At 55.9% G+C, this 25848-nt stretch overlaps 10 protein-coding genes across 10 annotated transcripts; 6 read left to right on the top strand and 4 right to left on the bottom strand.

Moving 5' to 3' along the window:
• Positions 1–639: 639 nt before the first annotated feature.
• BO70DRAFT_357816 (uncharacterized protein) lies at positions 640–1539 on the bottom strand. The gene has a single exon (XM_025542128.1). The coding sequence runs from the start codon at positions 1163–1165 to the stop codon at positions 899–901; it is 267 nt and encodes an 88-aa protein (XP_025404409.1). The 5' UTR covers positions 1166–1539; the 3' UTR covers positions 640–898.
• A 144-nt stretch (positions 1540–1683) lies between these two features.
• Positions 1684–5200, top strand: BO70DRAFT_384138 (uncharacterized protein). Its single transcript, XM_025545636.1, has 5 exons — positions 1684–2505; positions 2558–3232; positions 3287–3970; positions 4022–4468; positions 4522–5200. The coding sequence occupies exons 1-5, from the start codon at positions 1891–1893 to the stop codon at positions 5107–5109; spliced, it is 3009 nt and encodes a 1002-aa protein (XP_025404408.1). The 5' UTR covers positions 1684–1890; the 3' UTR covers positions 5110–5200.
• A 215-nt stretch (positions 5201–5415) lies between these two features.
• On the top strand, positions 5416–7723 carry BO70DRAFT_306269 (putative tubulin-specific chaperone c). Its single transcript, XM_025540036.1, has 5 exons — positions 5416–5593; positions 5674–6029; positions 6076–6264; positions 6312–7034; positions 7092–7723. The coding sequence occupies exons 2-5, from the start codon at positions 5904–5906 to the stop codon at positions 7296–7298; spliced, it is 1245 nt and encodes a 414-aa protein (XP_025404407.1). The 5' UTR covers positions 5416–5593; positions 5674–5903; the 3' UTR covers positions 7299–7723.
• Positions 7724–7765: 42 nt separating this feature from the next.
• BO70DRAFT_357811 (uncharacterized protein) lies at positions 7766–8452 on the top strand. Its single transcript, XM_025542127.1, has one exon. It carries the CDS (start codon positions 7838–7840, stop codon positions 8111–8113), a length of 276 nt encoding a protein of 91 aa, XP_025404406.1. The 5' UTR covers positions 7766–7837; the 3' UTR covers positions 8114–8452.
• A 3017-nt stretch (positions 8453–11469) lies between these two features.
• Positions 11470–12933, bottom strand: BO70DRAFT_367730 (uncharacterized protein; the record flags this gene model as incomplete). The annotated part of the gene is made up of 4 exons (XM_025544582.1): positions 11470–11549; positions 11601–11818; positions 11872–12695; positions 12748–12933. 4 exons carry the CDS (start codon positions 12931–12933, stop codon positions 11470–11472), a joined length of 1308 nt encoding a protein of 435 aa, XP_025404405.1.
• Positions 12757–14116, bottom strand: BO70DRAFT_357810 (uncharacterized protein). The gene has a single exon (XM_025542126.1). It carries the CDS (start codon positions 13851–13853, stop codon positions 13212–13214), a length of 642 nt encoding a protein of 213 aa, XP_025404404.1. The 5' UTR covers positions 13854–14116; the 3' UTR covers positions 12757–13211.
• A 481-nt stretch (positions 14117–14597) lies between these two features.
• On the top strand, positions 14598–18999 carry BO70DRAFT_384135 (coatomer subunit alpha). Its single transcript, XM_025545635.1, has 8 exons — positions 14598–14675; positions 14763–14812; positions 14877–15196; positions 15249–15584; positions 15642–16608; positions 16660–17255; positions 17303–18387; positions 18447–18999. Exons 1-8 carry the CDS (start codon positions 14646–14648, stop codon positions 18699–18701), a joined length of 3639 nt encoding a protein of 1212 aa, XP_025404403.1. The 5' UTR covers positions 14598–14645; the 3' UTR covers positions 18702–18999.
• Positions 18823–20228, bottom strand: BO70DRAFT_16125 (flavin-linked sulfhydryl oxidase). Its single transcript, XM_025538281.1, has 2 exons — positions 19765–20228; positions 18823–19698 (listed from the first exon to the last, which is right to left on the bottom strand). The coding sequence occupies exons 1-2, from the start codon at positions 19821–19823 to the stop codon at positions 19227–19229; spliced, it is 531 nt and encodes a 176-aa protein (XP_025404402.1). The 5' UTR covers positions 19824–20228; the 3' UTR covers positions 18823–19226.
• A 448-nt stretch (positions 20229–20676) lies between these two features.
• On the top strand, positions 20677–21840 carry BO70DRAFT_357806 (putative transcriptional regulator). The gene is made up of 2 exons (XM_025542125.1): positions 20677–20807; positions 20888–21840. Exons 1-2 carry the CDS (start codon positions 20682–20684, stop codon positions 21740–21742), a joined length of 981 nt encoding a protein of 326 aa, XP_025404401.1. The 5' UTR covers positions 20677–20681; the 3' UTR covers positions 21743–21840.
• Positions 21841–22395: 555 nt separating this feature from the next.
• BO70DRAFT_306258 (putative AP-1 adaptor complex subunit beta) lies at positions 22396–25675 on the top strand. The gene is made up of 7 exons (XM_025540035.1): positions 22396–22767; positions 22821–22841; positions 22914–23045; positions 23105–23742; positions 23797–24365; positions 24415–24776; positions 24830–25675. Exons 1-7 carry the CDS (start codon positions 22691–22693, stop codon positions 25281–25283), a joined length of 2253 nt encoding a protein of 750 aa, XP_025404400.1. The 5' UTR covers positions 22396–22690; the 3' UTR covers positions 25284–25675.
• Positions 25676–25848: the final 173 nt, after the last annotated feature.

The raw sequence follows: 25848 nt of genomic DNA, 5'->3' as shown, positions 1-25848 counted from the left end.
TCTCGTTCTTTGTCATCACCAGCACCCACGTCTGTCTCATCGACAGCTGATGACGGAGTGGAGAGGACGGACATGGTACCACCACGGTTCGCATCAACTATCTATCTATCAAGAGCTTCTGCCTGGTTCCTCGGCCGAACACACAGCCAACGTTGTGGAGAGCACCCGCCGCCTTAGCGTCTTAGTGTCTTAGCGCCTGGCACATGGTGTGTTCCCAGTGCGCCACATTGCTCGTGTCCCTCCGATGTAGTGCTCGCCTGCAGTATGGCGTCCCGCTCCAGGGTGCACACAGGTGTGTGGGCTGGCTGTGGAAGGGTACATGGCATCTGACGACCCCCAAAGGCAATGCGGTCCTTGGTGACAGGGTGATTGATAGGGGCGAAGAGCTGACAGTGACACCGGGACGAACCCGGGAGCCATGGCGCTCGGGTGTGGGACCCGTCAGGCCTAGACAGGGAGTAGAACCCGTGTCCAGTGCGCTAGATAGAGATTATGGGGACTCCGTGTTGGCGGGGCCGCGGTTGATCGCGCCCACTCCTCCCAGATTCCAGATTATTCCCAGTCCTTCTGGCCCCTTCGATGCCATGAGGCATGAGGGAGATATCTATTCCGTACGTTTGCTGTAGATTGTCGACTGCCTGCAGGCTAGGGGCACGAAGCCGACGTTCCTGAGTTAGTTCGGATTATGGTTGGTAACCATGAGAAAGCACCCCGACAATTCAGAGACGATTTGGCGAATGGGACATAGCTTGGCCGCTAGGTTGCAGGCGAGGCGGCAGCACCGTGGGGTCCAAAGTGGCCAACGGTCTGTATGTAGTCTGTTGTCAATATCCAGGAGTAGGAATCTAGTACCAACTAGGCAGTAGACTCAGACTCCGGCTGTCCGGAGTGTTAGTATCTAGTGCATAGTCACCTCGGCGCCTGGATGCCTGGGTGCCATGGCGGGGTACGGCCTGTCCTCAGGCACGGCCCCGGACAGCGTCCTCGACAGTCGACAGTCGACACGTCTTCTACTTCCTCGTCTTCCGGACATTTCCCCAAACACCACCCGGCATGCAGAAGCATGGAAGACCCAATAACTCCAAGGACCGGACCTCCACTCCGCGCACCCCGAAGGAGCCCTAAGTCGAGTCAAATCCCCTTGAGCCAGAGAGACCGATTCCATTGCTTCCTTGATGGGGGGAGGCAGGGACTCGGAGCAGCGCCTAATGCAGACCGGGGCCGGTACCTTACTGCTTCGGTCGCCCTCCTCCCTCCACCTCCCGGAATTGATCTTCCCACACTGGCTCTCTCTTGCGACTTGTGCAGGGATCCGACTTGAACAAGATCCAGCAGAGATTTCCACTCCCCCCTTCCCTCTCTTCCCCCGACCTGCAATGGACAACCATCACAAGCAACCTAATCATCCGCCGACGAGGCCGGTGCGTTTACCTCCCCTCCCGTGCCAATAGCGGGCCGGTGACTGGATGATTGGCAGGGAAAACCAGCAAGCCATGTAAGACAGACACGCAGCCTCGCATAAGCTGGCAAGAGAGAAAAGATTAACCCGGAAAAATGAAAAATAATAAATGAAAAAAAAAAAAAGCGGAAGACCACGCCCAGAAAGGTTGCAGCACACCTACATAAGGCACTTTTGGTCCTAGCACACGGCATGGGAGACCCCCAATCGGTCCGGGTCACCTGGCAGGACTGGTAAACAGTGCGCACAGCGCCTCGATCTGTCTTTCTTCTTTCCTTTCTCCCTCAACTCTGAAACGACAACCTCATTGTTGCTGCTGCTCTCTGTTGACGATCGGATCTCCTTGTCTTGCACCCCCCCAGCTCAGTCGTCTGCGATCCAAATTAACCTGTTCGCTCTTATGTCCGTGGCTTGCCATCCCTGGTTTCCCCATGTCACATCCGCTGGTGGCAGCCGTGTGGGAACAGCTAGGGCGCCGTGATCTCGCCAACATCCTCCGTGAAATCATCGGCGGGCATGCCTTGGATATCGCCCTCTTCCAACAGGATGCTCAGGCCTCGGTCGAGCCCCTCACCCGCGCCGTTTTCTGGATCAAGACCATTTTCGATGCCCAGCGAACCTACCTGCAGGGCGTGGGAAGCGCCCGCGACTGCCACCCGTACTTCTCGCCCTACCTGTTGCCATCCGAGACCGTCTTCTCGGCCTTGATGTACCTGCTCAAGGTCAAGGTGGAACTGTTCCCCTGCAGCAAGTCCACCGACGGGGACCTCATCCGGTACAGGCTCCTCATCGCGCACACCGTCCTTGCGGGTATTCGAGTGCTCCTGCTGCGCGGCGAGCCCATTAGTACCGACCAGAAATTCAAGCTGGAGCGCGCGTTGCGAGCGGCGTGGCGGAATCCCGACCTGTCCAATGTGGAGCGGTTCCTGATCAGTGACCTCCTGCCGAAGGCGATTGCTAGGATTGGGTCCTCAGATCTGTCAACAAGCCAGGCATTCCTATTGGACTGTGCCAAACCTTACATCCCACCTTTCGCTACGGGTCTGGTAAGTGCTAACGTAGTTGTGCCGGTTGTGACGGTAACTCATTGTCTCTTAGTATCCGATTTCGGGAGCGCCAGAGACGCTCATCACCGACCTCTTGACTGGTGTGATGAAGAATGATGCCGACCAGCTGCTATCCTTCTGTCTTCTGTTTGATATACTATGGGCAGTCGACTCCGCTCTCGTCCAATGCCACATCGATCGCCGTCGGATTTCCCAGGAGCAAGGCTACACGAGCGCGGCAGCATACCAAGTAGACGAGGCCTTCCACCAGGCTCAAGACGTCAAGAAGAAGCTGACGAGGACGGTTCTGGCTGCCTTTGATGATGAGTTCAATACAGCGCCTCTTCGAGTGTTTGCGACTACAATCCTGAGTCAGACGGCCGAAGAACACCCGCCTTTACAAACGAGGAGAATCCGAGATACCTGGTCCCAGCTCTTGCCCATCCGAGAATCGTGGGAGAGGGCTTCAGGGCAGTTCGTAAGATGGCTCATCAACCGCCGGGTCCAGATGTGGGACTGCAACGGGGAGCTGGAGGCGTTCTCGCACGATTACCAACAACACCTGACTCAGTGGCTACAGAGCTCCGCTGCTGCAGAGGTGGACCGAAATCAATCGAGGACGGGGCGATCTACTGCAGTTTACGTTGTGAACTGCCCTGCGGTACACCCCGTTCCCGGTACGTTATTAGAGGAACGACTTAAGACTCATGACAAGAGAGCTTACGAGGTGCGTTTCTCCGCTTCATGCCCAAGCCTATGGAGGTATTAACATCGGCGGTAGCAACTGCAAGGAAGTCCGGAGTTTCTGACAATGGATATCGCTTGCCCCCTATGCACGGGTAATGTAAGAATTCAGCACGCCCGAATGATCGAGCCACTCGAACAGCTATCGGATGCCCTGCATTATCTTTCGGACTCGGACACAGAGGGGCATTACTCTCTACCAGATTCAACCTCGAGGGATACCACTTCCTGTTCAAGCTCACTCAGCCACTCCACCAGTCATTCATCCCGGTTCGAACCCGCCGAATTATTAAAAAGTCCAGTCTCATCGCCACCACCGACTGCAGTGTCGAAGATTTCCACCAAACAACCCACTACAACAACGACGGAAATCTTCGCCCCAGTCCTATCCCGTAGCAGGACAGACCAGTCTCTTGACAAGCAATCGATTAAGGCCATCTCTAGAGACCTCAAGAACGTCAAACTGCCTTTTTCTGGTGGAGCATCTCTGTTCAGGAGGAGTTCGGCAAGAGGACACCAACTGCCTCGTCAGCCCCGCTTCTGCTTCTCGACATCAGGGAGCTGCCTGTTGTTTTGGGGCGCAGGCAGCAACTGGGTGATGAGGTTTGACGTTAGCTCTGGGGATAACAAGAAAGCCAAAGGCCACAAATATGATATTCCCGGTGTGCAACAGGCTGCTGCAGGGGACCAGCGCTGCGCCGTCATTGCTTCTGCTGGCCAGGTATGCAAGCTTTTGAACGCCGTTTGCCAAATGGTACTGATTGAGGTCTAGCACTACGAGCTCCTCGTGTTTGAGAATGACAGCGACGTCCCAGAAGCTTACCTGACGATTGAAACCGAGAACCAGTCCTTCCCTGTCAGCTGCATGGCGATGTCTCGCAATGATAGATATGTCGCGTTCACCCTCAAAGACCAGGTTCGAGTATACGAGATATGTACACGAACCATCCAGAGGGTGTCACTAGGTAGTGGGTTAGATGGACCGTCGGACCTCGGGGACAGATCTATGATGGGCGGGTCTTCAAGTAAGGGAACCGAGTACGACGGAAAGCGACAGGAAGCGGTCATTGAACGGAAGCTCCAGTTCTCCGCGGACGGGAAACAATTCGTCATCGCAACCCATCTTGGGGACCACTACGCGTATGTGGATGTGTGGAACTGTACCTTCCAACAGTGGAATATTGTCCCCGAAAGGTCTAAGTCGTTCAAGCTTCCACCCGTGCGTATGGCCGTCCTCCGTGCTAATGAGATTGAATTGCTAATAAGTCCAAGTGGACGAACAACGACGGAGACCTTACCGGTGTGTTCTATGACAGCACCCATGAAGCGGTCCTTCTGGCCGCCTTTTTCGCAAAGGAGTACCCATCGTTCTTCTCCATGGCGGACGACAAGACCGTCAGCGATTCTTTCAGCCCGCGAATCGTACATGCGGCACAGTCCCCATCCGGGAGTCGATTCGTGATGGCGAACGGCACGGGCGACATATATCTGTGCGATGACAAGGTCAACGGACGCCTCAAGCCTACAAAGGTGAAGAAAGCCTCATATAAGATCCACCCGTCGGTGTTCCGGCCGGGACAGCTGGCCTTGTCCTTCCCTCAAGAAACTGAGACGCTCGCCTTCTGGGTGAAAGCGGGCAAGTTGATGCTGAGGACGGTCCGGATGCTGGGCGGCACCGAGGCAGTCAGTGACTATGACCTTCGATCTGATTTCGACCGGCTAGTGGTTGAACGACCAATGGCCGCCGACTTCCATACGCAACGCCGGCGACACTCTGTATTGTCACACGGGCTGGTGGCGGAGATCGATGGCCTTCCCTCCATCCCCCGGCCGGACCTGCCGGAGCTGTCCTCGATATAATTCGGAGGTGGAGTCGGGGCAATAGGGTTAAATGAATCGGCGGCATTGTGGTGGAGGGTTCGGATATGGCACTGCCATCTATTTTGTATTTACGTGCGATGAGAGATGAGAGGGCCCGATAATAATGAGCCATGCCATGTACCACTATATGCGATCCACCCCGATCCCGATCCCGATCCCACCCGAGGGTGTGGGGCCTTGGCGCCTGAGGCAGATACGTCGCGGGCCGAAAACAGGCTAGTGCGGGGGAAGCGCGAGAATTGCCGGCGATGGTCGACGTCACCAACTCCATGCCCCCGTGCTGGCTCAAGCTTTCAAGCTTCCAAGCTTCCAAGAAGCCCCCCCCCCTTGAGAGTGCTGTACACACCGCAGACATACTGCCTAGAGTGCGTGACGACTCCCGATTCCTTCTTCCTTTGTCCCAGAGAGACCGGTGGTGGATCGCGGGTGATCGACTCGGCATTGACCGCGAGGGCGCCCGCCGGTGCCCGCCCCTCTTTCCTAGTGAACTGACTGCGTGTCTCGTGCGCAACAGCTGATGCTGATGCTGTCTGCTCCCTCTAGCCCCCTTTCTTTCGCACGGATCATCAGAGCATCCTCCCCGCATCCTCCTCTGAGCTCCTCCTCGACGTGCTCTGGACCAAATATCGCAGTGACCCGCTGAAGGAGAAGCGAGCTCGGGCCGACGTCATCAATACATCTGTCGTCCTTTCACCATTCTTGTCCGACCTCCTCGAACAGACAACCCCTCTTCGACATCCTCACCCACTTCGACTCATATCAAACCCGCAGCCATGTCCCTACCTGAATTCGACCCAGCCCGCCGGCCGTCACAGGCCGAGAACCAAACCATCCTCAAGTCCGAGATCCCGTTGAAGGAGCGGTTTTTCCGTTACTTCCAGCATGAGATCACTGGTATGGTTGAGCCGATCTAACCGATGCCTTGTGCTACTTCCTCGTGGTCAGAGGAATCTGACGCCTGACTTCCCTGTAGCTCTCCAGGAACAGATGGACCGGTTGGCGGATACCTCGCTGATAGGAGGGGAGCGGACGGACGCTACGGATCATTGCCTGGCTGGGATTGCGCGGCTGTCCAACGAAGTCAAAGACGCTGCCAGCTACATCCCGACCTACGATCAACGGATATATGCAGAAGTAGGCCTGTCGAAACCCTGTTGAGCCACCATATGCTGACGTCGCAGGCCATCAAAGCACTGCAAGACAAGCTCAGCGAAACCCGCGCGGCGGTTGAGCCACGCCCCAAGTTCAGCTTCAAGACCAAGAAGAACGCCTCCGCCATCTCCCTATCCGATGCAGCGGAGCTCGCCGCACAAGGTCGGCGCAGTATACCTGGGTTCCCTTCACCTGGGACCTCCTCCGTCAGCTCGTCCGCGACACAGACCCCCATGTACCCGTCCACACCGTTGAACGAGCCCGAGAATCGTCTCCAGCTACAAAGGCCAGAACTGACCCCGACGTCCATCCCGGCCATCGCCGTGCAAGAAGACGAAGACAAATTGAAACCTGAACATACCGGCGCATTCGCCGCGACCTCTGTCTCTTCCGTGTCCGTGAACAACCACCATAACCTGCACATCATGCTCCCCTCGTCGGGCTCGACCGCAACGGTGCCCGCATCCATCACGTCCCTGCGCCACTGCGTCATCGACATGTCCATCCCCACCGCCAACGGGAAACCGTACGCCAGCCTCACGATCAAGAATGTCAAGGAGAGCCTGCTGGTCTGCGGCCAGATCAATGGCCCGGCCCACATCACGGGGGTGGAAAACAGCATCATTGTGGTTGACTGTCGGCAGTTCCGGATGCACAACTGCTCCAACGTGGACGTCTACCTCAGCGCCTCCAGCAATCCGATCATCGAGGATTGCACCGAGATCCGCTTCGGTCGGAAACCCAGGGTCTACGTAAGTGTCTCCTCCCACGCTGCCTCTTCGTCGCTCTATCCTAATGCATTAAACCAGACGTTGGACCACGACCGTCGGGACGACGAAGACCGCTGGAACCAAGTGGAGGATTTCAAATGGATCAAGCCGGAGCCCAGTCCGAACTGGAGTCTGCTGGACGCGGAGGACGCGGTTCCGGAGGAGGTGTGGGCGGAGATAGTGCCCGGGGGTCCGGGCTGGTCTTTGGATGATATTCTCCGTGCGATCAAGATCTCCAAGGCTTAGTGGGTCGGCACTGGTTGCCCGGGGAGTCGGCGTCGGTTGAGCATGCGTGCATGTTGTTTCGGGTTTTGAGACCATCCAGAGCTCGGTAGTTGTTAAATCTGGTCTCGTGTCATTTCTGCTTGCGGGGGTATTTTATGATCTTATACTACGATGCAGTACGGCGTACTTTGCAGGCATATATGTAGGGGCTTGTTGTCCCGACACCCCTTCCCGAACGTGGAAAGGACTGGTCATGTGATATGATACATATGCTGTGGCTATACTTATTCCAGTTAGCCTGTTATAGCCGGCAGTGTGTAAGCAATCCAACCTGCCTGTCTTCAATGCTTGGGGGTTTTAAGGCTAAGCTACTTTGGGCAAGGGGTGTCGGCCGAACAACGCTGGCAGGTCACATGACAGGGGCCAGTTGACCAGGACCAATGGAGGTGCGTCTTCCAGACTCTTCAATCTCCAACTCTCTTCCGATTCTCTGTTTCCCCTTTCCGTTGTTCAGCGACTCCTCATACGCAATTGTCTAGCTATCAACTCGCATAAGCATCATGTCTGGCCGTGAGCTACTGCGGACGTCCGAAAAGATCCTGCTCGCGCAGTCCAAACTCGGGTACAAGTTCACCAACCAGTCCCATCTGTGTGAAGCGCTCTACATCTCTTCCGATGCCTTGAAGCCCCCCGTCATTTCTCCGAAGCAGGCAGAAGCCTATGCCAATACCTTCCTCGATATCAACCGACTTGGACACATGGCTTTCCGGATGGTCCTGACCGTGGATGGCTACAAGTTTAACAAGAGCCGGTGTAACAAACCCCCCATCCCATAGCCCATCCCATCTACCTCCCCACAATTGTGACGTGTTCCTAAGAGGTCTATCAGACATGGTCGAAAGGGTTCTCAGTACCCAAGACTCCCTCGAGACGCTGGTAGAGGTCGGCCGTAGGATTTCCCTGGACCGCTGCCTCATCACCGATCCGACCCAGATGGATCTTGTAGCCCAACAGCACCAACGTGTCATGGGGAAGACCGTTCTATCTCTGCTCGGCGCCGTTTACGCCGACAGTAACATGGACCTCGCGTCTGTGCGCTCCGTCATGGATACTTTGGGCTTGGGCTGGTCTGCTAAGGTCCTGAATCTGGCTGGGGCTGCCACTGCGTCTGGTCGGTTGAAGCCTGATCCTCTTACTTCGAAGCCTGGTCCTTCTACTTCGAAGTCTGGGTCTTCTTCTAAGTCTGGCCCTTCTTCCAAGCCTGGTGCTTCTTCCAAGTCTGGTCCTTCTAAGTCCAGTCCTTCTACTACGCCTACAAAGCCTGGCCGTAATTCTATAACGCCCAACTCCCCTGCGTCTGCAGCGTCTCCGTCTGGTCGGTCTGCGCCTTCGTCCATAGCGCTTCCTGCGTCCAAACCCTCTGCGTCTGGTCCTTCTACGTCTGGTTTTCCTACGCCTACGTCGGCCGTGGCTGGCCTTTTTGTGCCCAGGCCCTCTGTAAACGGGGCTTCTGAGCCCACCACTCCTGCTATGCATACGCCTCCATCGCCTGTGTCCGAATATTTTCAACCCAGGTACTCTGCGGCTGGACTTTTTGCGTCCAAGTTCCCTGCGTCCAAACCCTCTGCATCTGAATCAGCTGCACTGAAATCGTCCGTGTCACAATCGCCTGCAACGGAATCGCTTGAATCGCCTGCAACTGAATCGCCTGGATCGACTGGATCGACTGTAACTAAACCAACTGAAGCGCCTGCAACCAAGTCGACTGAATCGCGTGCAACCGAATCACCTTCAACCAAATCATCTATAACTGAATTATCTGCGTCTCTATCATCTACACCGGAATCATCTATAATAGAATTGCCTGCACCGGAATCGTCTGCAACGGAATCATCTGCAACGGAACCATCGAAATCTCCTGCAACTGAACTGACTGAAGCGCCTGTACCTAAGGCGCCTATAACTGAATCAACCAAATCGCCCGCAACTAAATCGTCTACAACTGAATTATCTGCGTCTCAACCATCTACACCGGAATCATCTATAATAGAATTGCCTGCACCGGAATCATCTGCAACGGAATCATCTGCAACGGAATCATCTGCAACGGAATCATCTACAACGGAATCATCTGCAACGGAACCATCGAAATCGCCTGCAACTGAACTGACTGAAGCGCCTGTAACTAAAGTCACTGCACCTGAACTGGCTGAAGTGCCTGCAGCTGAATCAACTGAATCGCCTGTAACCGAATCGCCTGCAACTGAAGCGCTTATAACTGAGTCAACTAAATCGCCTGCGACTGAATCAACTGAATCGCCTGCGACTGGAGCGCCTGCGACTGAAGCACCTGCGACTGAAGCACCTGCGACTGAAGCACCTGCGACTGAAGCACCTGCGACTGAAGCACCTGCGACTGAAGCACCTGCGACTGAAGCACCTGCGACTGAAGCACCTGCGACTGAAGCACCTGCGACTGAAGCACCTGCGACTGCGACTGAAGCACCTGCGACTGAAGCACCTGCGACTGAAGCACCTGCGACTGAAGCACCTGCGACTGAAGCGCTTATAACTGAATCAACCGAAGCTTCTGCAACTGAATCAGCTGTATCGTCTGCAACTGAGTCAACTGAATCGCTTGTAACCGAATCGCCTGCAACAGGATCGCCTGCGACTGAAGTGCCTGCAACCGAATCATCTGCGTCTCAATCATCTACACCCGAATCATCTACACCTAAATCATCTGCACCTGAATCATCTACACCTGAATCATCTACACCTGAATCATCTACACCTGAATCATCTACACCTGAATCATCTACACCTGAATCATCTGCCACAGCATCATCTACACCAGAACCATCAGCGTCTGGATCATCTTCCTCTGGGTCATCTGCATAGCAACGTCCAGATCTTTTTCGTATTCCAGATCACGTGACTTGGGTCTAGCTCCCACCTGGACTTTTCGGCTGGGCGCATTGCATGTGGAGCCATGAGATATGAGGCCTTCAGACCAACGAGGGTTCGCTAGTCCTGAGGTAGGACTGGTTGTCGGTCGGTTGGTCGGTTGGATGGGATTCCTTCGGTCGGATAGGGAAGATTTCAACGGAGAGAAGGGTTGATCTGGGGAAAACTTTACTGTATTATTAGAATGGTGTTTGTTTTTTTTTAGATTTTTTAGATTTTTTAGATTTTGTCGATTGTAGACCTGTCTCGGCTATACATCTTGTCTTGTGAATAAAGCGATATGATGGTTAGTACTACTAGTATATTTCGACTCTTGGGTTATCTGATCCCCGAACAGAGGTAGTATATATATGTCACCCGTCCGCTACAGACCGACCATCAAACCAAACTTACCTCAACTACTAGTAACCCAACATCCAAACCAGACAGATTCTCCTAGAACCGAATCCGAAACGCCAGCGCCCGAGTATCGAGACCGAACCCGGAGGCGTCGGCATACTGGAAACTAGGTGTCCGTCCTATAACCACTAGTATCTGTCAGCCACCATCACTATCACATCACCCCTCAAGATCCCAAAGCAACCCCCAAATCAAATCCAAAACACTTACCATCCTGCGTCACAAGATCGTCATCACTGATACTGAACAAGAAATACTCCCTCTCTCCCCCTCCCCTTTTACCATCACTATCCCCATCCCCAGTAGAGATCGTCAACCCCTCAAACCCCCGATTATTCGCCCTCCCGGACTCCGGCTCCGCAGGGACGGGGTCTTAACCCGGGCTGCCAAAGCGGGGGACTATCGGCACTGAAACTCAACAAATGATTCCTCCGTATGCGGTGGTTCTGGTTCTGGTTGGGGGTGAAGCCGTCGCCCGGGAAGGTTGATGCCGGGAGGGGAGGGAAGTTGGGGTAGCGCAGGGTGGTCCGGTGGGCGGGGGCGTGGTCGGGGCTGGGGCCGGTGAGGAGGAGAAGGGTGTCCAGGTAGGTGATGGGGATGTTGTTGTGAGAGTGAGGGTCAGGTTGAAGGTGTGCAGACGGGGTTGATATTAGGGTTTGGGATCGGAGGGTATGTAGTATATTGTCCGGGCAGGTGAATATAGTCACAGGCACATTGTATGGCTACAGATTGGGGATGATGGATAATCATTTGAGCCGATACAGACCATCATCATTATCATCTATCATATCATACATAACTTTTCCCATGGTGTCAAATCCCATACTTAGTGACCGTGCCAGGTGGTCGGCACTGCCGGGTAGTTCTTCGCATCCAATCCCAAATCCTCGTAGATCGTGTCGTCGCCTGGCTGATGCATTAGAATTGCCTGCCTGGCCGAAGACAAGGTGAACTCACCACGCAGTGCTTCGATCCGCTCCTCATTATCTTTCTCCAGCTTCTCCAGCTCCTCACCGGGTTGCTCCTCGTTGGCCTCCTCATCGCCATCTTCGACTGTCGCCGCCTTTCCCAAGCTGTCTGTGGCCGCCCCGATCATCAGGAACTGCGCGTTCGAATAGTCGATGAACTCGGGCTGCAACGGAACCCAGCGGTAGTCGCCGAATTTCTCGCGCACACTGCAGCCGGTCAGCACAGCCTTCTGGTAAACTTGGTGGAACCGGTTCTCTACCTGTCGGGATACTCTGGTTCCTGCTTGATCTGGGCGTGAGGAGGACCGGGGTGCTTGGGGTTCTTCGACTGAACCACCCAGCTGCCGCGGGAATGGAGGCCAAAGTCTTCCTGGATCGTCCCGATCGTTTTGGGGATAGTCAGGACGTACGCCAGGTGAGAAGTCCGCTTGCTGGACGTGATGGCGTACACGCCCTCCGCGTACGGCCTGGCTTCGGGGACGCTCCGCTCGCCCTGGGTGGCCGTATCGTAAGTCTCACCGGCGATGAAGCTTTCCTGCAGCGACTTTAAGCTTTGTCCGGCCTTCTCGACGAATCCCATGTCTCGCTCCTTGCCAGAGGTCGGGAATTTCTTCTTGGGCAGCATCATCAGTCGACACTTGGTGCCAAGCTTCACCGAGCCCTCGTGATCCAAAGTCGCGCCAATGGGCGTCGGTCGCAGCACCAGGAAGCTCCGAGCAATCTCGTTGACATTCTGGGGATCGGTCACATTGACTCTCGGCCGATAGAAGAAGTAGATGATCCCTTTCTCGAGAACGTTCGACGCAACCTTCTCTTCCCGCTCGTGGGAGGTCTTGACGCCAGCTTCAGCTTCAGCTTCAGCGGTTGGCTTTTCCTCGTGCTTCTCCTCTGTCCCTTCTGGTTTCTCTTCGACTTTGGTTTCAGCATCCTCGGACTTGCCGTCCGGCTTTGACTCAGGTTGTTTCTCAGCTTCCTCGGTAGTTTTCTCCACAGGCTTTTCCAGCTCGTCATCAGGTGTCTTCTCGGCCTCCTTTTCGGCGTGCTGCTCGGGCTTCTCTACAGGTTGCACGTCGGGCTTCTCCGGCTCTTCCACCGGCACTTATCTGATTAGCTTAAGTCCATATCTGCTGGAACACGGTCATACCCTCGGTCGCCTCCTGGTTCTCCTTGTCGTCCTTCTTGCCTCTCTTCGGTGCAGGGCCCTTGTCGACACTTTCCTTGCGCTTGGAGCCGGCAGGACCCCGGCTCTTGACATCAGGAGCAGCCGCAATGGCTTCCTTTGCTTTCTGAGCAGCTTGACGGGTGGATGTTCTGGTGGCCATGATATGGATATTGATAGGCCAATGGGATAGAGATCATTCAGGCAATATGTGAGCATTGAATGGACGAAGAGCGAAGATCGTTCCGCTGTCTCCATCGTCGTCGTCGTCTCAAGCCCCCGTGACGGCGATGAGGACCGCATGACGTCATACACGGGACAGCTCTTTCGGGACTAGCGTTGCATCAGCTACGTCACGTGCCGGCGTCTAGATCCGGCGGCCTCGAGCAGGACCCCGGATTAGCCAGCCAGGGTCACATCTGGTTCCTTTAAAGCGCTTCGTCAATTTGTATCCATACTGTCGGTCCCAGGATATCCGTCGGGGGTGGCCCCACTGGTGTCCGTGGACGGGGATAGCGAGGTGAAGCTCCCGGACGACCCAGTGTCACTGGTGTAGCGTTGCCACAGCGATTCTGATTGCTCTCTGGAGTGCCTGCTCCTCTTGGGAGGCCTCTTGGGGCTTCCACTGCGTTGTTCGTATTGGACATCGGGGGTTGTGCTAGAGGACGACCGTCGAAAGAGCCAGACTGACCCTGGGGTCGCGCCGGGGGACTTTCTCTTCTTGCCTCTCCTCTGACTGATGCCCACGCGGTGGCTGCTATTGTCGGAGTCGCAGTAGAGCCCCTCCATGGAATCCACCAGCTCGCCTTGCAGCCCATCCGCGCTGTCCCTCAAGAGTAGGTGTGTCATTGGCGTGCCCTTCGATCCCATCGATTGTTCGGTGTCGGTCGGCTCATCGTCCGGCTCCTCGATCGCATACGGGTAAACTACCTCCACGTTCGCCTCGTGTCTACAGTTGGGCGATTCGGCTGTCGAAAATCCTGAAGTACCCTGACTGGTGTGCGACTGAGATGTGAAGGCTTGCTGTTCATCGTGAGGCGGGACCTGTGTAGAGGCGCAGTCCTCAGATGAAAGATCGGTCATGATGCGCGGCCACTTGGACGAGTCCAGTGAACGTGCGCGGACAGAGTCATGCGTCGTGGTCCTGAATGTTAGAGGCTGTTCTGCAATGTTTGTCAGGTGCGCATGTGTGCTCGAATAGTAAAGCAGATTTCTCCAATAGCGACCACAAGGGTCTTTGCATTAAGATAGAAGATATAAACAGCGTGAGACAAAGGGAGATGAGAGCCGCGTATCGCAAACAGATCTTGTCGCAGACAGGAGGGGACTGCGATAGGGACATTCTAGAAGGGGTTGCAGAGTGGCTGGACTAAGTAATAATAGACAAAGTAATGGGGGAATAATGGGGGGGAGGAGCCAACAGTGGAGCCCAGGCGAAGCATCGAGAAGGAAAGGGTCACCCTCCTTCACTGGGTTTCCACCGAGTTCACTCTGGAACTCTGATGAAGACGGGAGAAGACCGCCGACTACCAAGAATACGGTAGTTACTGGCAGTACTACAGAGTCCTCCGTAGTCCCCCTGGCAGCTGTTCACCGCCAGGCCCATCATTGGCCCAAGGGGTTCGCTTACACAATAAGTCCACGTTTACCGCCATCGCTGGAACTACTGGAAGGCCAGACGGTCCGGAACCACCAGCTGTTGCCCAGACAGTCAGTCCCCGACGCCTCTTACTCCAGACTGTCCACTCTCCTTCCCCGTGCCTCCATCTGCTGTGCATGCGGTGGTCGCCTCTCTGATCTCTTTTGACCCCCCTCCCCCCCCCCCGTGCGGAGCTTGCTTCTCTATGGTGCGGCTCCGGCCTTCCCTCCTCCAAGATGCAGTCCTCCCCCAACATGCTCACCAAGGTCCGTCCCCTCAATCGACCCCCCTGATATCACCCTATCCCCCCCTCAAAGCCCTCGTAGCCAGAGCTGACCCTCATTGCGCAATAGTTTGAGTCCAAATCCTCCCGCGCGAAGGGAATTGCCTTCCACCCCAAGCGGTCAGTCCTCAATCGGAGGCTCCAGTCAACGCGTCGCAACCCACCAGTGCTGACCCTCGAGCAGGCCATGGATCCTCGTATCCCTTCATTCGTCCACCATCCAATTATGGGACTACCGCATGGGAACCCTCATTGATCGCTTCGAGGAACACGATGGCCCCGTCCGCGGCATTGACTTCCACCCGACACAGCCCCTCTTCGTCTCCGGAGGTGACGACTACAAGATCAAGGTCTGGAACTACCAGACCCGCCGGTGCATGTTCACGCTCAACGGCCACCTGGACTACGTGCGCACGGTGTTCTTCCACCATGAACTGCCCTGGATTCTCTCCTGCTCAGACGACCAGACCATCAGAATATGGAATTGGCAGAACCGCTCCCTGAGTAAGTCGGATCTGGCCACCTGGCCCGAGGCGTACTGACCGTCGATTCCCAGTCTGCACCATGACCGGCCACAACCACTATGTGATGTGCGCACAATTCCACCCGACCGAAGACCTCATCGCCTCCGCCTCGCTGGACCAGTCCGTCCGCATTTGGGACATCTCCGGACTGCGCAAGAAGCACTCCGCTCCGACGTCGATCTCCTTCGAGGACCAGATGGCCCGCGCCAACCCGGGCCAGGCGGACATGTTCGGAAATACAGATGCGGTGGTCAAGTTTGTACTCGAGGGCCACGACCGGGGTGTCAACTGGGTGTCTTTCCACCCCACCCTGCCCCTGATTGTCTCTGCGGGTGATGATCGTCTCATCAAGCTGTGGAGGATGAGTGGTACGTACAGGAATACACACAGGCGGGTAATGCCAATGAGCTGACGTGGATGCGCAGACACCAAGGCGTGGGAAGTCGACACCTGCCGGGGCCATTTCCAGAATGCGTCGGCCTGTGTGTTCCACCCTCACCAGGACCTGATTCTCTCCGTCGGCGAGGACAAGACGATCCGGTGCTGGGACCTCAACAAGAGAACGTCCGTCCAGTCCTTCAAGCGCGACGTCGACCGCTTCTGGGTGATTGCTGCCCACCCGGAGATCAACCTGTTCGCTGCCGGTCATGACACCGGTGTCATGGTCTTCAAGCTGGAGCGCGAGCGCCCCGCCTCCGCCGTCTACCAGAACCAGCTCTTCTACATCACCAAGGAGAAGCACGTCAAGTCGTATGACTTCGCCAAGAACGTCGAGACCCCTCCGATGCTGTCCCTGCGCAAGCTGGGCTCTCCGTGGGTGCCGCCCCGAACCCTCTCGTACAACCCCGCGGAGCGTGCCATCCTGGTCACCTCCCCCACCGACGGTGGTATCTACGAACTGATCCACCTCCCGAGAGACGCCACTGGTGCCGTGGAGCCGACCGATGTGAAGCGCGGCGCGGGCGCGTCTGCTGTCTTCGTGGCGCGCAACCGATTTGCCGTCTTCAGCCAAGCGAACCAGCAGGTGGACATCAAGGACCTGAGCAACTCCACCACCAAGTCCATCAAGCCTCCGGCGGGAACGACCGACATCTACTTCGGTGGAACCGGCTGCCTGCTCTTCATCACCCCCACTACCGTCGTGCTGTTCGATATTCAGCAGAAGAAGCAATTGGCGGAGCTGGCGGTCAGCGGTGTCAAGTACGTTGTCTGGTCCAATGACGGCCTCTACGCCGCTCTGCTCAGCAAGCACAACGTCACCATTGTGACCAAGACGCTTGATCAGGTGAGCAGCTTGCACGAGACAATCCGGATCAAGAGCGCGGCTTGGGATGACGCTGGCGTCCTTCTCTACTCCACCTTGAACCATGTCAAGTACTCCCTTCTCAACGGGTATGTCCCCTCCCCATGCTGCGATGAGTAATATATCTGACAATATCACAGTGACAATGGTATCATCCGTACTCTCGACCAGACCGTCTATCTCGTGAAGGTCAAGGGCCGGAGCGTCTACTGCCTCGACCGCAACGCCAAGCCTCGCGTGCTGGATATTGATCCCACCGAGTACCGCTTCAAGCTTGCCCTTGTGAAGAGGAACTACGACGAGATGCTGCAAATCATCAAGACTTCCAGCTTGGTTGGACAAAGCATCATCTCGTACCTGCAGAAGAAGGGCTACCCGGAAATCGCGCTGCAGTTCGTGCAGGACCCTCAGACCCGCTTCGAGCTCGCGCTGGAGTGCGGCAACCTAGAGGTCGCCATCGAGATGGCCAGAGAGCTGGATCGTCCTCAGCTGTGGAGCAGACTCGGCGCGGAGGCTTTGGCCCACGGCAATCACCAGACGGTCGAGATGGCCTACCAGAAGCAGAGAAACTTCGACAAGCTTTCCTTCCTCTACCTGTCGACCGGTGACCAGGAGAAGCTGTCAAGAATGGCCAAGATTGCTGAACACCGTGGTGATTTCACCTCTCGTTTCCAGAACGCTCTTTACCGAGGCGATGTGGAGGACCGGATTCAGATGTTCAAGGAAGTCGACCTTTGTAAGTTATCACGCTCGTCATTTTTCGTGCTCTTCTAATCACCACAGACCCCCTCGCATATCTCACCGCCAAGTCGCATGGCTTGACGGAGGAGGCCGAATCGATCCTTGAAGCCTGCGGACTCACCGAGGATCAGATCACCGTTCCCACGGGTGACGAGGCGCTGCGGGTGCCGCAACCTATCGTGCCCACATTCAAGTCTAACTGGCCTGTCAAGGCTGCCGGTCACTCTTCGTTCGAGAAGGCTCTTCTTGGCGAAGTTGGTGCTGCCGACGAGGACGCTGTGGCGGCCAAGTTCGAGCCCGAGGAAGAGGATGAGGCTGTTCTTGCATCCGAAACCCTCGAGGACGAGGAGGAGGATGTGGCCGGCTGGGATATGGGAGACGAGATCAACGTTGAGGAGGATGTTGACTTCGTGGATGTCGGTGGCGCGGAGGCCGGTGCTGCCAGCACCGAGGCTGATCAGTGGGCTCGCAACTCCCCTCTGGCGGCCGACCATGTGGCCGCTGGCTCTTTCGAGACTGCCATGCAGCTGCTGAACCGTCAAGTGGGTGCGGTTAACTTTGCCCCTCTCAAGCCCCGTTTCCTGGAAGTGTACAAGGCCTCCAAGACCTACCTTCCGGCGACTGCCGGTCTGCCTCCTTTGGTGAACTACGTGCGTCGTACCGTCGACGAGACGGATAGCCGCAAGGTTCTGCCCATTATCCCGAGAGACCTGGAGACGATCGCCAGCGTGGACCTACAGGAGGGTTACGCCGCGATGAGGGCCAACAAGTTGGAGGATGGTGTCCAGATCTTCCGCAACATCCTGCACTCCGTCCTGATCAACACCGTTTCATCCGACGCGGAGGTGGAGCAGGCGAAGAAGATCATCGAGACGGCTCGCGAGTACATTCTGGCGATGTCCATTGAACTGGCCCGCCGTGCTATCCCGACCGACACTCCGGACAACCTCAAGAGAAGCCTTGAGCTCTCCGCCTACTTCACGATCCCCAAGCTGGAGGTTGCGCACCGCCAACTGGCCCTGATGGCGGCCATGAAGTTTGCCTTTGCCAACAAGAATTACTCATCGGCCCTCAGCTTCGCCAACCGCATGCTGCCCAATGGTGGCTCCGCCAAGCTTCTGGAACAGGTAAGCTTTTTTTTTTCTTTTGTATACGTGTGTATGATCCTCACTAACACATCCACCAGGCCCGGAAGATCAAGGCGCAATGCGAGCGCAGCCCGCAAGACAAGATCGACATCGAGTTCGATCAGTTCGCCGAGTTCGACCTGTGCGCGGCCTCGTACACACCCATCTACGGCGGCTCGCCGAGCGTGTCGGACCCTTTCACCGGGGCCAAGTACCACGAGCAGTACAAGGGCAGCGTGTGTCGGATCTCGGAGGTGACGGAGATCGGGGCGCCGGCCAGCGGGCTGCGGCTGTTCGTGCCGGGGCAGTACTGAGCATGATGACGAGATGTGACGGCTTTCCTTTTCTTTCACGCTTGTAATTCCCCGTCTCTCGATGTGCAAACATGATAGAAAATGTATTTTGCGAGGTGGGCCGAGGTCCGTGGTGGGGTGGCGGTGGTCGTGGTGTCGGGGCCGGATGTGATTTTCATAATTCTCAGCGACGTTAGGTACATCTATTACTTTACTTCTTTTGATCTTTTGATCCTTTGATCGTTTCATTTATTTTGATTACTGCTGCCTGAACTGTACAGATAAATAAAAGGTGAGATGAGACGGTCCTTTGAGAGAGATGCAGAGTAGAGAGATTCGTCGCGCTATAATACAATACAAACCATCCCATGCTTCTATATGCATAGATCCAGTGCATCCAACCAACCCCGATCTAGTAACCAGAAAGAAGAAAACCCCCAATATATCCCAATATCATACATCCAACCCCAACTCAACCCAGCCACCACTCACCACTCACCAGGAAATCAATCAATCAATCAATCAATCAATCAATCAATCAATCAATCAATCACACCTCCCATCCGCCCACCCAGTCCTCCACCTCTCCTCCCAAAACCGACAATCGAACTCCTTCTTCCCCAGCTTCCGATTCACCTCGTTATGGGCGCGACACATCCAATCCCCGAACTCGGCGCGTCCAGCCACCCGCGGCTCGTTCGTCCCGCTGGGCTCCGCCATCCAGGTGCGGAAATCATCCGCGCACACCCAGCACGGATACAGCCGCGAGAAGATCCCTAGGAACGTGCGCATCTCCATCTGTTGTTCCGGGGTGGCGGAAACGGGGTACGAGGCTGTGAGTGAGTGGAGGAAGGTCCAGGTTGAGCGGCCGAGGGTTTCCACGTCTGGGGGACAGTCTTTTGTGTTTGTGTTTGGGTTTGTGTTTAGGGTGGTGGTAGATGTGGTTGTGGTTGGGGGGGCGGTTTTGGCTTGTTTGGTGAGTGCGCGCCAGGAGGCGGCGGAGGTGCAGAGGCGGCATCTGGGTGAGGGGGTTTGTTAGTTTTGTAGTTGGGTAGTTGGTTGGGTGGGGGGAGGGATGGTGTACGGTTTTCCGTCTTTGTCGAGGATGACGCCGCTGGGGAGCTTGGTCATGCCGTTGGCCATTTTGGTTGCGCCGGGGGGAGGGTGTCATCGTTGTTGCTGCTGGAGGGGTCTTGTGAGGAGGCGGAGGAGGAGGAGCTGGCTGTGGTGATGGGCTGGTGAGGAAAGAGGTGTTTCGGGGGAACTGGGTGTCTGTTTGGTCTGGCATGGTTGTAGCTGTAGCTGTAGCTTATGAGGGTATTCCGGTCTCGGTCTCAAGAAGGTAGGTAGGTAGGTCAATTCTGGACTCTGCGGGGTAAGGTATGTAGGTATGTATGTACAAATCGTAATGGGGGGAGGTAGTGTCAGTCCGGGAGTCTGATTCCGAATCTGCGTGGGTGTGTGTAAGGGAGTGTGTCTGTCTCCGTCTTCCCCGATGTCATAAAGTTGGTGTTTCGTGCCTCATCTTGCTTTCTTTCTTCCGCGGCGGAGACTTTATCGGGCTGCTTTGTCAGCGTCCTTGCCGGCCGATCGGGATGGAAGACGAGGGACGGATTGGATGCATGCCCTTCCTCCCATCTGATTACATCCCATTTAGGATTGGTGTGGAATAGAATTCCGTACCTTATCTTACCTTACTTTGTTGAAGTTGAATCGAATCCGAAGCTGAAGCTAAGCCGTTCTGCAGGCTGAGGCTGGAACTAAGTACTAAAGTACTTTAGCTGCCGGCGCGCGCGTCTTCTACCTCCGCGTTCCCCTCTCAGTCACGCGACGGTCCTCCCAGAAGCCTTCCCACGACGATTCAACATGGCACCACGATATGCTCTATCCTCCGAGCCTGAGTCAGATGGAGATGGGGATTCCGCCCCCGCTGTTCCGGCCGACAGTGTTCTGGAACAGGCGCTCCGCGACGTCGTCACCCGGGTCTACAAGTCCGGCAAGATGGAGGAATTGACCGTCAAGCGGGTACGCCAGGCGGCGGAGAAGGCCATCAATCTGGAGGAGGGCTTTTACAAGACGCAGGGGAACTGGAAGTCCCGCAGTGAGGAGATTATTAAGGATCAGGTGGTGAGTAGGAGGACTCTTGGTGTTCTGGATGCTACGGTGTGATGATATGGGATGACTTATTGCATGCTTGGCATTTCTAGGAATCGGAGGAGAATGAAGCCCCAGAATCAGCGCCGGAGGAAGACGCCGCGTCTGCCTCGGAAGATGTCGAACCTGCCAAACCCTCTAAACCCGCCAAGAGGTCGAAACCGACGAAACCTGCAGCATCGCGTAAGAAACGCAAGACGAGTGCATCGGAATCTGAGGATGGAGATGCAGGGGCCGAGGAACTGAATGGGGATGATGAGGAGGAGGAGGAGGAGGAGATAAAGAAGCCTGCGAAGGAACCGTCGCCAAAGACTTCTGAAGATTACGTGCAGGACGACTCCGAAGCCGAGGGCGAGGAGGCCAAATCCGAAGAGAAGCCGGACGAAACCCCGAAGGACGATTCCGAAAGTGAAATGTCGGTGGTGCTCGACGAAGAGCCCAAACCAAAGCCCACTCGCAAACGCCAGAAAAGCTCCGAAGCACCCGCGCGCAAGGCAAAGAAACCGGCCCCTGCAAAGGGTGCCGCCAAGGCGAAGGATGCAGACACAGATCCCAATCAAGCCGAGATCAAGCGACTGCAGGGCTGGCTGGTGAAATGCGGCATCCGCAAGATGTGGTTCAGGGAGCTGGCTCCGTACGACACGTCCAAAGCCAAGATCAAGCACCTCAAGGATATGCTGAAGGATGTGGGCATGGAAGGGCGATATTCGGCGGACAAGGCCAACCGAATCCGGGAGGAGCGCGAACTCAAGGCGGATCTCGAGCTAGTTCAAGAGGGAGCCAAGCGATGGGGCAAAGGCAGTGCCAGCGAGCAGGACAATAGCGATGATAATGCCCCGAAGCGGCGGCTGAATCGGGGACGCAAGAGCCTGGCGTTCTTGGAGAGTGAGGGCGAGGAGACGGACTGAGCGGTCGCCGATGATCAGCGTACTGGTTGTGTATGATTAAACTGTTGCGTTCTGCCTGGAGCAGACTGTGGATCGTAATGTTTTCGAGTAGCGTCCGAATCTTTGAATCCCCTCAACCCTATCTCACATTCGTAAGCGCTTCTATAGCTCATTTCCCCGACTTTGTCCCGCCCATGCGTTGGGCCACCAAACTGAACACGGCGACGGAGGAGATAAAGAGGACGAGGTTGTAGAACTGCATAGGAAGCCGTCAGTAATTACGATCACAATCCCAGTATTCTTTTGGTAGGGGGGGGAGGGCTACCGCTGTCCGGGAGTACTCGTTCTCCTCGGCCTCTGTGCGGGCCTCGACAAACAGGCGACGGAGATTGGGGAGGTTTGCCTGAGGAGAATTAGTCTTGACCTGAGGAGATTTGTTTCTCAGAACTCATACCATAGTTCTGTAGCAAAGGCGATCGAGTGGGAGGGATCAGGGTTGTGGGGGAGAATCAGGGATGAATTGAAGCCCAAGCCGGGGAAGGAAGAGGGAGCCGCCCGGTTAGTCTGCGATCGGGCGGGAGGGACAGTTGAGTGTCTGGACTCTCAACTCGGGCAACTCCCTGTTGTCCACCTTCCACTTCCACTTCCACTTCCACTTCCACTTCCACTTCCACTTCCACTTCCGCTTCCACTTCCCTCACTCTTCCTGTCTTCTTCTTCCTCCCCTCCCCTTGTCATCATCCCCCCTTTCTCCCGCAAGCCTGCCTGTCTTTACTTCCCATATCTCCCTCTCTGGATTTCCTTCCATCCCTCCCCCACTTGGCCTTCCTCGGATCCCCCGTCCCTGGTCGCCCTGAAGCTCTCGCCGCCTCGCGGTCATTCCCCGCAGTCTCCTGCATTCCACCCCCGACCCCAGTCTACCCTGCGGAGGCGCGACCCCGTCGTCGCTGAAGCTTGTGTTCGTCCACCATGGCTATGAGTAGGATAAGGGGGGCCTTCGCGGTCCCCAAAAAGGGCGAGACTTTTGAATTGCGAGCTGGTCTTGTGTATGGTGTCTCCTATACCGCGATCGCTGAATTGCTGCTGACCCCCCCGCCAGATCTCAGTATGCATATGAACGGTATGTCGACATGGGTTTTGTCGGGCCCAGGGACCGTGGGCGATCGGTGGAAGATGTCTAATGCGCGCACAGGAAGGAGTCCATCCAGAAGACCATCATGGCCATGACGCTCGGCAAGGATGTCTCCGCTCTGTTCCCGGACGTCCTTAAGAACATTGCGACCAACGATCTCGAACAGAAGAAGCTAGTCTATCTGTACCTTATGTACGTGGTATACTTTAACCCGCCACTGGATGGTTACTGATCACTGTCGCCGCGGAAAGGAACTACGCCAAATCTCACCCCGACCTCTGCATTCTCGCCGTCAATACCTTTGTTCAAGACTCCGAAGACCCCAACCCCCTCATCAGAGCCCTCGCGATTCGTACAATGGGATGTATCCGTGTGGATAAGATGGTGGATTACATGGAGGAGCCGCTGCGCAAGACCCTGCGCGATGAGTCGCCGTATGTCCGCAAGACCGCTGCGATCTGTGTGGCCAAGCTCTTCGACCTGAACCCCGCCCTGTGTCTGGAAAACGGCTTCCTCGAGATGCTGCAGGAGATGATCGGCGACCCCAACCCCATGGTGGTGGCCAACTCGGTCACTGCGCTGTCGGAGATATACCACGCCGCCCCCGAAACGCAAGCCCTCAAGGTCACGACCAACACCCTGCGCAAGCTTCTCATGGCCTTGAACGAGTGCACGGAATGGGGCCGTGTCACTATCTTGACTACCCTGGCGGAATACAAAACCTCGGAGGTGAATGAATCCGAACATATTTGCGAAAGGGTCGCTCCTCAGTTCCAGCACGCCAACCCAAGTGTGGTGCTGGCCGCCGTCAAGGTGGTCTTCCTCCACATGAGGAACGTTAACCCTGAGCTGGCGAAGACCTACCTTAAGAAGATGGCTCCCCCTCTTGGTGGGTATCCCTTTGTATCGTGAAACGGCAGCAGTCTGGCTAATAGATGTTCAGTGACTCTGGTGTCCTCCGCCCCCGAAGTCCAATATGTGGCCCTCCGGAACATCGATCTACTGCTGCAGAAGCAACCTGATATCCTGAACAAGGAGCTCCGGGTGTTCTTCTGCAAGTATAACGACCCCCCCTACGTCAAGTTCCAGAAACTGGAGATCATGGTTCGCATAGCCAACGACCGCAACGTTGACCAGCTCCTGGCAGAGCTGAAGGAATACGCGCTTGAAGTGGACATGGACTTTGTGCGCCGTGCCGTCAAAGCTATCGGCCAAGTCGCCATCAAGATCGAGAGCGCCAGCGAGAAATGCGTCAACACCTTGTTGGATCTCATCAACACGAAGGTCAACTACGTGGTGCAAGAGGCCATTGTCGTGATCAAGGATATCTTCCGGAAATACCCTGGCTACGAGGGTATCATCCCTACCCTCTGCCAGTGCATTGATGAGCTGGATGAACCTAATGCCCGGGCTGCGCTTATCTGGATTGTGGGTCAGTATGCGGAGAAGATCAGCAATGCGGGAGACATCCTGGCTGGGTTCGTGGAAGGCTTCAACGAAGAATTTTCTCAGGTTTGTTCCCCTCTTCTGCGGCTCACAGTTCGGACTAACACGCCTACAGACCCAGCTGCAGATCTTGACGGCAGTTGTCAAGCTCTTCCTCAAACGGCCCGAAAAGGCCCAAGGGCTTGTCCAGAAAGTGCTGCAGGCAGCGACGGCTGAAAACGACAACCCTGACGTCCGTGATCGGGCCTACGTCTACTGGCGCTTGCTATCCAACACCAGCGATCCCGAGGCTACCAAGAACATCGTGCTCTCCGACAAACCGCCAATCGTCACCACCATCCATTCTCTACCCCCAGCTCTCCTCGACCAACTGCTCACCGAGCTGTCCACCCTCGCATCTGTCTACCACAAGCCCCCGGAGCAGTTTGTTGGCCAGGGTAGATTCGGTGCGGATGCTGTCCAGAGGGCCGCCATTGCGTACGTTCTGTTCCGTTTCTGGTTTCATGAACCCCATGCTAACTCGTCTCCAGGGAACAAATCGAGAATGCGCGCGAAAGCCCGTTGGCAGCAGCAGCCGCCGCAGCCGCCGTCACTGGCGGTGCTGCGGCCCCCCAGGCTCAGAGCAACGTCGAGAACCTGTTGGATATCGATTTCGATGGCACCGCTCCGGCGTCCGCCCAGAAGGAGCCGGGCGATGGCATGTCCGGTCTCGAAGGCCTTGCCGGCACTCCCGTCCGCGTGGAATCTCCGGCCGTCGGGGCACCTGCGGGAAGCAACAACCTAGACGACCTCCTCGGTGTATTCGGCGATGGCGGCGCGACATCCTCGGCCAGCGGGAGCGGTGCTCCCAACGGGGGTGGCGCAGGAGCGGACCTGATGAATGGCTTTGCTGGGTTGGATCTGTCAGGCAACAGCATGGCATCTCCACCGGCAGGAGGCAGCCAACCGAAGAAGACCAACGAGGATATCATGTCATTATTTTGAGGCGCGACGGACCATGCATGATGTATGATGGCGAACGACTCCGTATGGCTGAACGAACGGTGCCACCCAGGGAGATTGGGCGGCGCGCCCACATAATTGAGTCGATGCATTCCAAAATAGATCGCCGTGTTGTTTTCTTTTTGGCCAGGGTTGATAATGTTCCCTTTCTTTCCATCTCTTTCTTCCCTGTCCCATACCGTTTCTATTTATCTGTATATCCCATGTTACCGGAAGCTTCTGAGCATCTACTATCTTCTACGTATCCATCCCATCCTGTCCTTTGTCCTTGTCTGCCAATTTTCCCGAAACAGTTGGCTTTCTACTACGCGGAATGTGTGCTATGAAAGAGGCCAATTGAGTCAGGTGATGATCACCGCATCGTTCAATGCTCGCAAAAGAGGGACCAGAATCTTCCGAATAAATAACAGAAATCAATCCACCCGGGAAATTGAGGCTGAGCTGACCCCGCCTGTACGACCATCAAAACTGTACAACCGAAGCGTGGCCTGGGACTGGGACTGGAGAGAACGGGGGCTGACTACGACTACTAGAGCGGATGCCGTAT

Source organism: Aspergillus heteromorphus, assembly GCF_003184545.1.
Source record: "Aspergillus heteromorphus CBS 117.55 chromosome Unknown BO70scaffold_1, whole genome shotgun sequence".
Taxonomy (NCBI): Eukaryota; Fungi; Ascomycota; class Eurotiomycetes; order Eurotiales; family Aspergillaceae; genus Aspergillus; species Aspergillus heteromorphus.
This window is presented reverse-complemented; position numbering and strand designations above follow the sequence as displayed.